The 14,431-nt window shown below is 41.9% G+C and overlaps 1 protein-coding gene across 1 annotated transcript; it reads left to right on the forward strand.

The window, feature by feature from the left end:
• Positions 1 to 851: 851 nt before the first annotated feature.
• On the forward strand, positions 852 to 14,069 carry CBX7 (chromobox 7). The gene is made up of 6 exons (XM_075286878.1): positions 852 to 1,533; positions 2,434 to 2,477; positions 8,566 to 8,631; positions 9,860 to 9,926; positions 11,134 to 11,497; positions 12,644 to 14,069. The coding sequence occupies exons 1-6, from the start codon at positions 1,465 to 1,467 to the stop codon at positions 12,799 to 12,801; spliced, it is 768 nt and encodes a 255-aa protein (XP_075142979.1). The 5' UTR covers positions 852 to 1,464; the 3' UTR covers positions 12,802 to 14,069.
• The last annotated feature ends 362 nt before the right edge of the window (positions 14,070 to 14,431 follow it).

A 14,431-nucleotide genomic window follows, 5' to 3' on the forward strand; every position in this document is an offset into this window, starting at 1 on the left:
CTACGCAGTATAATGCCTACTTCTTGTAGGTATTAAAAGTAACAAATACTCCAGTCTCTACTGTCAGTGCTTGTGAGCTGCAGGCGTGGTTCAGTGATGTCATTGCATGGCGCCTGCCTGTGTCTAAGATGTCAGCAGCAGCTATGGGGCTGAATGGTGGAGCAGGAAGCTGAGGGCACCTGCTCAGCCATCGTACTCAATTCTATCTGCACCTGGAGATACAGCTGGGATATACCTCTAGGACAGAGGCATAGTTGGGTCACTTGGGGGTATTTATGTTACACAGAAGACACTATACTGTATAGTAATGCCACTCGGGGCTTGGGTGGGGTTAAAGGGGGCATGAGCACAACTCCTAAATACTGGGCACATTCAGCTACCATTAGGCTTCATCTGATGGCAGATCCCGGTGAGCAGTTGCCCTATCCTGTGGTGAGACCTTGTACCCCACAGCTGGCGTCCATTTCTGCTCCACACCACCCTCATGCAACTTTACACCGTCATAAACCCACAATGGCTTTTTTTCCATTCCGTTCACCTCACACGTGACCCTATCCCAGCACTCTCCTCATCTGCACACACTCCTATGCCTCTCCCTTTCTAGCCCTTCTCGGTCTATTATAATAAATGCTACCTGAACAACGCATTAGCGATAAATGTATAGTGTGAACAGTGTAGAAGGCGATCCCGTCCCATCCCCGGTCACACACTGAGCCCTGGCTCATCAGAACTTTCCAGAATCCTCCTCAGTTTCTTCCAGCTTCTGCAGCTATCATTTACTAGGCCCCGCCCACCAAGCGCGGCCCCGAGGCCCCGTGACGTCACCAAAGGCTCCTTCTCCCTCTAGTAAGTGGAGTTCCCGAGATGATGCTGCGCGCTCCCTGAAAATGTTGCGCAGGTTGTAATGCAAAGAGGAGAGAAGAAGAGGCAGCGGCAGCCGCAGCAGGGACGGCGGTGGCGGCGGCGGCAGTGACCGAGCAGCCAGGAGCTCTGCCCACAGCACTGCGTACAGCATCTGCAGCACTGGAGGAGGTGGACGGGCGCACATCTGCAGCAGCACTGGAGGCTGACGGGCAGCTTAGCATTACTAGTGCGTGATAGCTGCTGCTAGGAGTTGCGAACTTACAGAAAGTAGGACACCATACCTGAAGACAAGAGTGTGAGGACTGCGGCAGAGGGCACGTACAGGTTTAGGAATAAGGCTGGGTGAAGCTTCCAAAATAAAAGGGGTGTGGGCATCCCGTGCAGCCAGCCATCAGCAAGGTCTGCACTAGCAGCAGTGGCATCTTTGCATCTAGTGTGGCACCCTTGGCATCCGTGCATTGCAGAGAGGGGGGGTGTGTCATCGTGTGCATCCCTCACTCTGCAACATAGCACGAACCTCTATCTGCATTAAGAGGAGAGGGGCTGTCTACTAGTGGACTGGAGACCACCTGGCACAGAGAGACAACGCCAGAGACTGGCATGGAGCTGTCTGCCATTGGAGAGCAAGTCTTTGCAGTAGAGAGCATTCGCAAGAAGAGGATAAGAAAGGTAAGTCATGGATGGGATGGCAGCTGTGTGGCATCAATGTGCCAGGAGGTATTAGCATGGATGGTGATGCAGATTTAGCAGTTCAGTGTGAGTGCCATGATGTTTGTCAGCATGTTGGGGATAGGCAGGGGCACAACACTTGCCCATCTTGTAAGAGGAAGCAGTTTGTGCTGTGTTGATATCTAGACTACGTATAGGATCTACAGGTGGTCAGATACTTTGCATGTAGCAGTTTCTTAGGAGCTGTGTGTTTACAATTAGCATGGGGTGAGAGGGCTTAGATTGCACCCCCTGGTAGATTTTGGCAGAATTTTGCATAACTCTATTTCGATTCAGTGGTTGCTCTATCGATATAGTTACATTTTGCAGATTTCTAATATAAAACACTCAAAATGTGGCGTAGGATCAGGATATATGTCACTAGTTGGTGCATGTGTATCTGTATACGGCATTTTATATAATGTATAGATATGGATTGAAGAAGTATAATAAATTTGGTGATCCAGAACATTAGCAGCTCTGGGTCCAGATAGTAGCATTGCTTTTACGCTACAGGTGACTCACTTGCTAATGCTTCTATAGGTGACTAAAGTGTGACTCATAGAGATGACTCATAATACAAATGTTTGTGTTATTTCATATTCATTTGGTTAGGAAGCCGTAAGCGGGGGGCATGATGGTGGAGCGCTGCATTTCAATTAAGTCTTTATTGAAATATGACTCATATTTACAAAGGAAAGAGTCTGGCTGTCCGACATTCTCAAAGTTTTCACATTCATATAAAACTTAGGAGAGCTACTTAAAGCAGAAGCAATGGAAGGACCTCAATAGTTGTCATATCATTTATAATATTGATATTTACTATCTGTGCTTATGTTATGTCACTGTCTATCTTTCTAGGGTAAAGTGGAATATCTAGTGAAATGGAAAGGCTGGCCCCCCAAGTAAGGACAATTTTCTTGTTTATGTATTGAATATTGTTTGTTTTCTTGTTCATATCCTGAATTATTGTCAAATCATATTGATGTTTTTTGTAGAATGTCTATAATTTATAGCAGTTTGTTGGTTACTTAGATACAACAACGATCTACCGCGCTCTTTCTCATGCTATACCAGATCTATATTCCATCCCTACCCAGCTAAGATATCCACTTCTTAGTCACCTTCCGATTTAAGTGGTTTGTTTTGCTCATTTATCAATTGACAACTTGTAGTGACACTTGTAACATTGTGTTTTTCCTGGCTTTACACAGTGCTACAGATAAGCACGCTCACATACGGTATTTATGATGCTGTTGGGAGTTACATGACCGATTGAGCCCTGCTAGTGGAACCCCTGACATGTAGTCTCTGAGGGAGGATGGCACAGATGATTGATCACAATATTATACCTGTAGGTAGGAAAGACGTAATAAACATTCTTATACTGGTAAACTATTAGCTCAAGCCATTCCTCTAGTATAAACCAGCAGATTTGACGTGGGACAGAATGCTGCTTACTCACTTGTCCTGAAGCATCTTTGAATTTCCCGCCTTGTGAACCTGCGTGGCTTGAGGTGGGGGATTTCTTTCACTCTTCGTGCCAACTTGGGTGGCATTCATGTCTTATCACATTTTAGATGTCCAGAATAAGCTACAGAAGGAATGATTTTGTTTTATTACTGTCATTGGTATCCAGTTGATGTGATGGGTTATTCACCTTGAAATAAAATTGCCATAATTTCCAACTCCACGTTAAATTTTATTACATCATGTTAGTCAATTTGTACCTCCTATCATATTTTATGTTAATGGATGTGTCAGTCAATTCTGCGAGATGGATGTGTTAATAAAATATTCTACTTCTATAGATGACATTGGTTTCTACTAAATATATCTAGATAATATGGTTGCATCATTGGAGTGACAAGTGTGATCATTTGAGGAAATGCGTTTATTATTATTAATACATGAGTAGATCTTTTAGATTGAAAGCAGAAACAATGTAGGTATCTTTACCTCTGAACAGATCTATATATAGTATGGATGAGAAGACTATGTCAGAGCCAGCACTGTGTGTATGTGGGCTTATGCCATGGCACTGCCTGCTCCTAGATAAGGACTGCCTATTGAATACGTCTTGTTTATCACCTCTAATCTGAGAGGGGGAGTGAGAACTCAGAGGAGGAGGGAGTTGAGAGAGTGACGCATGAGTCATATGTTCACTTGTTTACTTCAGCCTGTGCTGCAGTGTGCGCAAGAACAGCAGAGGCAAGGTGTGCACTACGTACCTCTGTGTGTACTGAAGTGCTACATCTCCCTTACATAACAGATGAATTGCATCATGACCATAGACCCGTTATTGATCTTCTAAATGAAACCTAATCTCATTATTAAGTAGTTACTGCATTTGTATCATAGGATACATTTTGAGCCCTAAATGCTTTTTTGGTACCAATGTATTATTACATGTGACGTACGTATCTCCTAATAGTATGTATAGTGGGTGGTTACATGCAGCATCTAGGAGGCATGATTGACATGATGCATCCGTAGATTTCAGTTGACATAACCCCTGTATCTCCTGTGTGAAGACTGTAAACTGTTTACATTCATACAGCTGTTGTACCAAGATAGCTCTTGGGAGCTGTATACTATCATTGCATATTAGGAAGTGTGCACCATTGTTGTAATGTTAGGGGGTGGGGGGTTGTAGCTCCCATATAAGTTTACTTTTTTGGTGAAAGGAAGTGTTTTTGTTTACATTCAACATACATCTGACCATACCCAACTAGCATACATATATTTGTTCAGTTTGCTGTAATGATCTATTTATCAATTGAAGATCCTCAGGTCAAGTCTTCAGACTATGGATGTAAATTTTTGACTTTACTGACAGCAAGCAAAGATCTAGAAAATAGGGAAGAATTGAAGTAGTGATTGCATATTACCAAAAAATGGCGACAGAAACATATGACATCCATATTATTTCCCACAATGTAAATATGTAGCATATTAGCTCAGTAGTTAGCATTGTTGCCATGTATTCCCCTTGTTTGTGTGGGCTTCCTACCACACTCTGAAGACATACCGGTAGGATATTTTGATTGTGATCCCTACTTGGAACCATAAATAATGACAATATTTGTAAAGCACTGCAAAATATGTTGGTGACATATAAGTAATTGCCATAGAAACTAAGGCTCTATTTAAACTAGCACCATGACCTCCTTACTTTGGAGCTATCTATTGTTTATGGGTCCAAAAAGACAGTGACAGATCACAAAGACATGTCATATCAGTTTGTCAGTGTTGTACAGTTCCATATGTAGAGGCATCCACCTGACTTATATGTCAGTAACATTTCCTGATGTACAGTACAGACCAAAAGTTTGCACATACCTTCTCATTCAAAGAGTTTTCTATATTTTCTTCTTTTTTTTTTTTTAAATGTAGATTGTGAGCCCCACATAGGGCTCACAATGTACATTTTTCCCTATCAGTATGTCTTTGGAATATGGGATGGAAATCCATGCAATAACGGGGAGAACATACAAACTCCTTGCAGATGGTTTTTTTTTTGCCCTTGGCGGGATTTGAGCACCAGGACTCCAGCGTTGCAAGGCTGCAGTGCTAACCACCGAGCCACCGTGTGGCCCCTAGTTTTCTGTATTTTCATGACTATGAAAATTGTAGATTCAAACTGAAGGCATCAGAACTATGAATTAACACGTGGAATTATGGTATATAGTTAACAAAAAAGTGTGAAACAACTGAAAATCTGTCTTATATTCTAGGTTCTTCAAAGTAGCCACCTTTTGCTTTGATTACTGCTTTGCACACTCTTGGCATTCTCTTGATGAGCTTCAAGAGGTAGTCACCGGAAATGGTTTTCACTTCACAGGTGTGCCCTGTCAGGTTTAATAAATGGGATTTTTTGCCTTATAAATGGGGTTGGGAGCATCAGTTGTGTTGTGCAGAAGTCAGGTGGATACACAGCTGAGAGTCCTACTGAATAGACTGTTAGAATTTGTATTATGGCAAGCAAAAAGCAGCTAAGTAAAGAAATACAAGTGGCCATCATTACTTTAAGAAATGATGGTCAGTCAGTCTGAAAAATTGGGAAAACTTTGAAAGTGTCCCCAAGTGCAGTTGCAAAAATCATCAAGTGCTACAAAGAAACTGGATCACATGAGGACCACCCCAGGAAAGGAAGACAAAGAGTCACCTCTGCTGTGGAGGATAATTTCATCCAAGTCACCAGCCTCAGAAATCGCAGGTTAACTGCAGCTCAGATTAGAGACCAGGTCAATGCCAAACAGAGTTCTAGCAGCAGACACATCTCTACAACAACTGTTAAGAGGAGACTGTGCAGCAGGCCTTCATGGTAAAATAGCTGCTAGAAAACCACTGCTAAGGACAGACAACAAGCAGAAGAGACTTGTTTGGGCTAAAGAACACAAGGACTGGACAATAGACCAGTGAAAATCTGTGCTTTGGTCTGATGAGTCCAAATTTGAGATCTTTGGTTCCAACCACCATGTCTTTGCGTGACGTAGCAAAGGTGAATGGATGGACTCTACATGCCTGGTTCCCACCGAGAAGCTTGGAGGAGGAGGTGTGATGGTGTAGGGGTGCTTTACTGGTGACACTGTTGGGGATTTATTCAAAATTGAAGGCATACTGAACCAGCATGGCTACCACAGCATCTTACAGCGGCATGCTATTCCATCCGGTTTGCGTTTAGTTGGACCATCATTTATTTTTCAACAGGTCAATGACCCCAAACACACCACCAGGCTGTGTAAGGGCTATTTGACCAAGAAGGAGAGTGATGGGGTGCTACGCCAGATGACCTGGCCTCCACAGTCACCAGACCTGAACCCAATCGAGATGGTTTGGGGTGCGCTGGACCGCAGAGTGAAGGCAAAAGGGCCAACATGTGCTAAGCATCTCTGGGAACTCCTTCAAGACTGTTGGAAGACCATTTCAGGTGACTACCTCTTGAAGCTCATCAAGAGAATGCCAAGAGTGTGCAAAGCAGTAATCAAAGCAAAAGGTGGTTACTTTGAAGAACCTAGAATATAAGACAGATTTTCAGTTGTTTCACACTTTTTTGTTAAGTATATAATTCCACATGTGTTACTTCATAGTTTTGATGCCTTCAGTTTGAATCTACAATTTTCATAGTCATGAAAATACAGAAAACTCTTTGAATGAGAAGGTGTGTCCAAACTTTTGGTCTGTACTGTATATGTCAAATGAGTACCCTAAACTGATAGAGAAGTAGTCCTGCTAACTGATACACACCAAATATAGGATTATTCATTTTATTTAGATTAGAGCATAGAGTTTCTAAAGTTTCTTGAAGCACAACTACTTCACTTACATGGGATTAAAGGGAGTCTATCATTGGGATTTTTTAATTTTAACTAAACCGATCTTTGTTTCAATTATGTTTTCAGCGTTTTCATGAAAAAGCCAGTTTCTTCTTATGCAAATTAGTGTTCGTAGCGCACAGGGGGCGTTCCCACTATGCTCCAAGAGCACCCGTGTCATCGTCCTGGACCTCTATCCCAGCCTCTTCTTGATTGTAGTTGAAGCCTTCTCCTTTACTTCCTTCCTACATGAGCAGCATACTGCACCTTCTTGTTTAAGAAGAAGTCCAAGATGGCGCACGGCGCATGCACTGTATGCTTGGCCTGCTGAAGTGGCTGAGCGTACAGCACCTGCTCCATCTTGGATTTCTTCTTACACAAGCAGGCGCTATACGCCTGCTCATGTAGGAAGGAAGTAAAAAAAAAAAAGGAGGGCCAGGCTTCAACTACAATCAAGAAGGGGTGGAGATGCAGTCCAGGTCGATGACGCGGGTGGGCTTTAAAGAGGACCTTTCACCATATCTGGGCACAGGCAGTGTTATATACTGCCAGAAAGCTGACAGTGCGCTGAATTCAGCGCACTGTCAGCTTTCCCGATCCGTGCCCGGTGTAAAGCGCTATCGGTCCCGGTACCGTAGCGCTTTACAGTCAGAAGGGCGTTTCTGACCATTAGCCAGAGACGTCCTTCTGCCTCGCGGCGCCAATCGCGCTGTGCTGTGGAGCCGGGAGGAACGCCCCCTCCCTCTCCTGATAATGCTAGTCTACGGACAAGCTGTGTGAGCAGAGGGAGGGGGCGTTCCTCCCGGCTCCACAGCACAGCGCGATTGGCGCCGTGAGGCAGAAGGACGTCTCTGGCTAATGGTCAGAAACGCCCTTCTGACCATAGAAGAGCTACGGTACCGGGCCGTAAGCTTTTCACACCGGGCACAGATCGGGAAAGCCGACAGTGCGCTGAATTCAGCGCACTGTCAGCTTTCTGGCAGTATATAGAACTGCCTGTGCCCGGATATGGTGAAAGGTCCTCTTTAAGTATGGACCCTGAATGTCACTATAACTGCCCTGTCTTCACCCTTTCTTGTTATTTATTAAGAGTAGCAGTATATGTTAAAAGCTAGTGAAACTTCTAACATTGGGCTTGTCAATGTAAAAGGGATATTCTTGTGATATCCAGAATAGGAGACTGGTGATGACATCCACTGATCGGCAGACTGCTGATAACTTGATATTACCAGAATACCTTTATAATCCATTAACTTGAAACATGAAATAAGTCTGCATACGCATGCAATACAGCCAGCAATGTGGTCATTGGCTGTATCATTCAGTGATGTAAATGTATAGCCACTAATTGTTTCTTGTATGTATGAATCAATAGATGTTCCTGGATGTAGCGACGGCACGCAGAATGAATACAATCCATACTGTACATTGTTAACCTGCATTAAGAGAATGGAAAAATGGTTTATACAGAGCAACACAAATTCCCTTAAAAATAATAATATATGGAATTCCTTGAAAGAAAATTCCAGAGACATATAAATTGGTAAAAGTAATTCCACAGAAAGATCACAGCCTGGTAAAGCTGGAGTGCTGATTCCTAATTTGCATTTCCTAACACATATTGCTTTCCTTCATAGTTCATCTTTATGTCATTAAATTGCTGTTTTTCTTATAGGTACAGTACCTGGGAACCTGAAGAACACATTTTGGACCCACGTCTTGTTTTGGCGTATGAAGAAAAGTAAGATTATTTTCTAAGCAGTTGTAGAAGCTAAATCAGGAATTAGGGGGTGTTCACATGTAGGAATTTGATGCTGAATTTGTCAAGCAGAAAATTTCTGCTTGTCAAAAACTGAGGAGGATTTCGACGCTGAATTTGAAACCGGTTATGATGCTGAACTTGAAGTGGAATTTGATGAGTTTGGAGAAGAGTGTCACTTTTGTATTAGGTCTATTTTGCCTTTATTGGGCAGGGACAAATTCCAGAAGTAAATTTGGACAAATTCAGTGTCAAATTCCGCATGTGTTTCCGGCCTCCCATTCATTTCAGTGGGGTTTCTAAAGCAGAATCCATCTGAAAGTCAAGCAAGATGCTGAAAAAATCGTCTCGAGGACAAATCAGCTACTGTCTCCCACTGAAATGAATGGGAGGCAGATCTGAGGTGGATTCCACCTAAAATTCAGCGTCAAATTCCTATGTGTGAACACCCCCTTAGAGCTGTATATACCCTTTGGTAATTATGTTTATTTTACTACAGAGATGTTTGCTAAAATGACAACAAGAAGGGCCGCCATCTTGTTGTTTTTTTAATGCGTCACTTTCTAAGGTCTTATTCACACGTTTATTGTGTATTTCATGTGTGAAATATATGAAAAACCTGATGTATTGGTCAATTTTTGAAAGCCTATGGTCATATTCACATGTCTTTTTAATAGAGTGTAATGGTCCATCAAAAAACTGACATGTCCTATAGTTATCCATTTTGATGGCCAAACAGGCTCAGTAGAAGTCAATGGGTCCTTTTTAATGGCTTTCAAAATAAGTGTTTAGAATGACACATTGACTTCTGTCGAGTGTATGTGTGCTTCAAATCAAAATGGACTAATAAAGGACACTAGCTTTTTTACTGAATTAGAGGAGTTTTACTGTTTGTGTATCACCATGGCTGTTCACAGTTTATGAAGGAGTCAGTCAAAGCAGGAGTTGAAGCTGGTATAAATGATAGCCGGTGGTTTGGCCTACTGACCCTATAACCCTGATTGATTGATAGCCTGTTATATGTAGGATAAATGAATATATCGCTGCAATATGAGGCATGTTGAGGATTCAGTGGTGTTCTGCAATTGGCCTAGGCTGGAGACTGGGTAAATCACCTGTGCATCAGTGAAAAGACCCCCTCCCCTGAATGTTGGTGTTCTCCATTTGTTTTTCTTTCTATTAATTTATTATGTGTTTTTTTTCGTTATAGGGAAGAAAAAGAAAGAGCTTCTGGGTGCAGAAAACGAGGCCCAAAACCTAAACGCCTCCTGCTGCAGGTACAACTTTAAAAGTGAACATCTCTAATGCAAAGTTCACATACAATATATCAAACTTTTGGGTAAGGCTCCATTCAGATCACGTTTTTTACATCCGTTTAATGGATGCAAAAACAGATTGAAACAGATGGTCATCCTTTTACATAGACATCAATTTTAATAAAAAAAAATGGTTGCATTGCGTTCTTTTTTTGAACACACACAAAAGCATGGTACGCCATATTTATGTGTCCTTCAAAATAAAAGGACAGCAATGTTTTGTTTTTGTTTTTTTTAACATTGATGTCTATGTAAATGGATTGGCGTTCATATTTTGTATCCGTTAAATGGATGTAAAAAAAAACGTGATCTGAATGGAGTCATACTCTGTCAGTTGCTTGGTATAACATTAAATTATGGCCATGTAAATGAATTGGTTAGCTTTCAATAGGCAGTTATTCTGGGAAGTCATCTCTAGAATACACCTGGTACGCTAAAAAGGGAATAGAAAAACTAAATTGTCAATTCATTCATAAATTTCTAGATTTAGAAACATGGGAAGAATATGCAGTGCCTCTGTTATGTTGCCCTCTATGGGAAGCACCCTGAACATCATGCCCGACTTTCCCAGAAGTCTTTACTGCATAATGCGTGGTTATACCCAAATCAATTTCTGAGCTACAGACGGCACCGTTTCTGTCTGGTTGGACTTCGTCAGCGCAGCCTAGAGAGAATTGATTTGGTAGAAGTGAGAGGCTGAGAGACCAGATTATGGGGATAATGTCACTCCTTAAGGAGAGACCACGTTTTCAGTTGTGTGGAGACTTACATAGCCATAGTTGCTCCACTGTAAGGGAACATGGGAAGAATATGCAAATCTGTCTCCCAAGGGTGCTTCCCATAGAGGGCGGCGTAACAGAGGCAATGTCTCACTGTTTACATCTTGGGAGACAGATTTGCATATTCTTCCCATGTTCCCTTGCAATGGAGCAACCATGGCTGTATAAGTCTCCACACACCTGAAAAGGTGGTCTCTCCCTAAGGATGGACGTTATCCCCATAATCTAGATTTAAAAAGTCAGATAGTCTTACACAAGCACATTTTTTTTTTATTTATAGACCAGCTAGAATTTAGAGATGGGTCAAGGGTTGGTCATAGATACTCTTGAAGCTGTGGATGGGGATAAGATGTACAAATAGTGGACTTTTTTTGTCTTTCTTTCTGCAGAGGCTTTATGGTATGGACTTACGCAGTGCACACAAGTCCAAAGAGAGAAACCTCTGCTTTTCCTTGTCTCGGAGGTTTAGCAGTGGTCTAGGCTCTAAACCCACAACAGCTTCCTCAGTGCCAGAGAAAGCCAAGTCACTGCAGTTCCCCCTCAGCAAGCAACGTAAAGGGAGAAAGTTTTTGTGCCTCTCACGCAAGAAGTTTCTACGCGTATCTACCTATGAACCACTGAGCCGCCGGCCAGATTTCTTTGCCAAGGAGGATGAAAAGGAAGAAGCTCAGAGCATTCCTGAGTGGCAAGAAGAAAAACCAGCAGAGGAAGATACACATGAAGAGAAAACTATGCATGAGGCTGAGATTAAGGGTGGGGTAATTCATCTATACTTTTGGTTACATAATATTAAATGTTTAGTTCAGAATTAACAAAAACTTGTAAAGATGCAGGAAATGTGATCAAATAAATAAAATCCTATACAGATCTGATCAGTTACTCCTCACTCTAGCTATATGAGTGTTTATTATGTGTGGATAAATAATATCCCATACAATGTGCTAGGAAAGTAGAAAAAAATTCAGAATGGGGTGGAATTAGGGAAAAACTACATTTGTGCCATTTTCTTATGGGTCTTGTTTTTGCAGTATTCATGCATCAAATTTATATAGTTTTTGCCATGTTTTAATGCCTTTTTAAAAAAAATCCAAAACATTGAAAAATGCAAAATTATTATAGACGCCATACCTTTATTTTTTTTTCCCGTCTTCAAATGGCTGGGTTATTATGGCAAAAAACAGCAATTCTTCGATTTTGATGGGTTTTTTTTCCATGTTTGCTGTGTTTGAGATAAATAATATTTACATTTTTATAGTTTTTCTTTTAGTGAACCTGCTGTTATTAGATCACTTGTGCCATAGACTACAATACTGCTGTATTGCATTCTATGGGAAATTCACTATATGGTTATTAAAGACAAGCAGAAAAGCCTCAATAGTTACATTCCTATGACAAGCCTGGGAGCCTTCACAAGGCTCTTGGCTGTCATAGGAACTGGACTTCTTGTCGGACCTTGCTGCGTGGGAGTCGTGAAATCATCATAAAGTAAACCAGTGGGGGGGGGGACACAGAGGGTGGATGGGAGGGCATGACTGTACTAAAACCATTACCGCAGGGTTTCCATTGTGCTGAGTAGCAGAAATCTGGCAGTAATGGTGCCCCTTCTGCTTCTGAGCAGTGTTTAAAGTGCTGATTTCTGCTGTAATAGTACAGCATATGCTGACAAGGAGTGAAATATCTATACCAAATTGGAAGTATTTTAGTATGAGAGAGAGTAGTGCAAATAGTTTTTACAGAAAGAACTTAATATTTTCATTTGACGTAGCCCCTAAGGTGGCATTACACAGTCTGATGATTAGACGTGTGGGACAATGTAATTCCTTGTTACCTGTGGATCTTGTGTATTATTTGTCGCTCCAAGTGAATTCATAAGTATCCTCTCTTATTCTCTTACTACAGATGAGACAAATTCAACTGCTGCTCCTCCTTGGCTTCCCGCCCTCCCCATGCCCAGTGAGATTACCGTTACAGACATCACCTCAAATTCAATCACGGTGACTTTCCGTGAAGCCCGGTCTGCAGAAGGGTTTTTTCGGGACCGCAGTGGTGAATGCTAGTTGCTGTAATCATTCTTCTACTCCTCTTCCTCCTCTGAAATGAAGTTTAAAGACTAGAAATAACTGTAAAGGGAGGAGAGATTCCTCTGTAAAAGGCCTATATAACAATGCAGAACATTGATCCTGTTTTAGGAAGAGTGTGATTTCTTCTTTTTTTTTTCTTTTTTCTTTTTTCTTTTTTTTTTTTTTTCTTTTTTTATTGCCGGCTCCACAGAAATTTCAGTAACATTGCTCATATTGTTTCCAGAATAACTACAACATTGCATCCATCAGTCCTTCTCTATGAGGATGTCACATGGAGATATTCTGTTAGGAGACAACAGTATACAGATGCGGTTTCATTTGGGCATTGTGTATGATTGCTGCTTTGACTGTGTATAGTTTGTATCTGTTTTTTTCCCGGGAGTATTAAGCTGTGCTGTTCTTGTGCATGGATGGAAAATGTATCTTTTACTTACAATGGATTGTAGAGAGAAAACTTGTGCAATCAATAAGATATCACTTCCATGCTTATATCCCACACTGTGTTATAACCCGAACAGACAGGAATACTGATATGATTGAATGTTATGTAGAATAGCACTGTATACACAGTAATAGTGTATTCATCCAGACTTTAGCTACAGTAATATATGTTAATAAATCAGACATAATCTTTGTATCTTTACAGCAGCTCCTTATGAGTAGTCAACAGACCACACTGCACTCACACTTTACAGTATACTATGTATTAGCCCTGTATAAATGTAAAGCATACTGTAGCAATTGCAGATGTGTAAAGGAAACTTGGAGATTACAATGTGAAAAAAATCTTCAATTTTCCATTTTATACATTTGTGCAACAGATGCCTATGTAATGGTATGTGTACGACAGCCATATATATTCCTGCTCCTTAACAATGGACCACAATTGCAGGTCAGTCTGTTATTCGGGTCCTGATCTGCCATAGTGTGGTAGAAATTGATGCATGCATCACCTTCCGTACTGACTACTAGTCCATCACTGTCTTCGTAAACACAAGGCGTGTATAAATACATAAATGTGTATTTATAACTGAGCAGCAGTGATACATAAAGGCAAATAAGAAACTACCTTATGGAAGTACCGTATTTTCCGGACTATAAGGCGCACATAAAAACCTACGATTTCCTCAGAAATCGTAAGTGCGGCTTATAGTCCGGTGCGGCTTATATATGGATGGAAGCGGCTGCAAAGTCTGCGTGCCGCTTCCATACATACATAAAAGGCACCGTAAGGGTGCATTCACAGTACGGAACGCCGGCGTGTATCACAGCAGTACACGCCGGCGTTACAGCAGGGCTGCCGGACACTTCCTATTCATTTCTATGGGAGCCGGCATGCGAGCGCTCCCCATAGAAATGAATGGACAGACACTTCCCATTCATTTCTATGGGAGCCGGCATGCGAGCGCTCTATGAATGGAAAAAAGCAGTCCATTCATTTCTATGGGGAGCGCTCGCATGTCGGCTCCCATAGAAATGAATGGGAAGTGTCCGGCAGCCCTGCTGTCACGCTGAAACAGAACGTGAAACTTACCGAGCGGTGCAGGGCGGGCGGGCATTCAGGCCTCCTCTTCCTCCGATGTTCCGTCCTTCTCCGGCGCTCGCT

The sequence above is a fragment of the Leptodactylus fuscus genome, chromosome 9 (assembly GCF_031893055.1).
Source record: "Leptodactylus fuscus isolate aLepFus1 chromosome 9, aLepFus1.hap2, whole genome shotgun sequence".
NCBI lineage: Eukaryota > Metazoa > Chordata > Amphibia > Anura > Leptodactylidae > Leptodactylus > Leptodactylus fuscus.

Excerpts from the sequence above, each read along its gene's own strand:
- CBX7 (XM_075286878.1), top strand. The coding sequence starts at position 1,465 with ATGGAGCTGTCTGCCATTGGAGAGCAAGTCTTTGCAGTAGAGAGCATT. Across the intron at positions 1,534-2,433 it reads GCAAGAAGAGGATAAGAAAG|GGTAAAGTGGAATATCTAGT; the intron begins GTAAGTCATGGA and ends CTATCTTTCTAG. Across the intron at positions 11,498-12,643 it reads GCATGAGGCTGAGATTAAGG|ATGAGACAAATTCAACTGCT; the intron begins GTGGGGTAATTC and ends CTCTTACTACAG.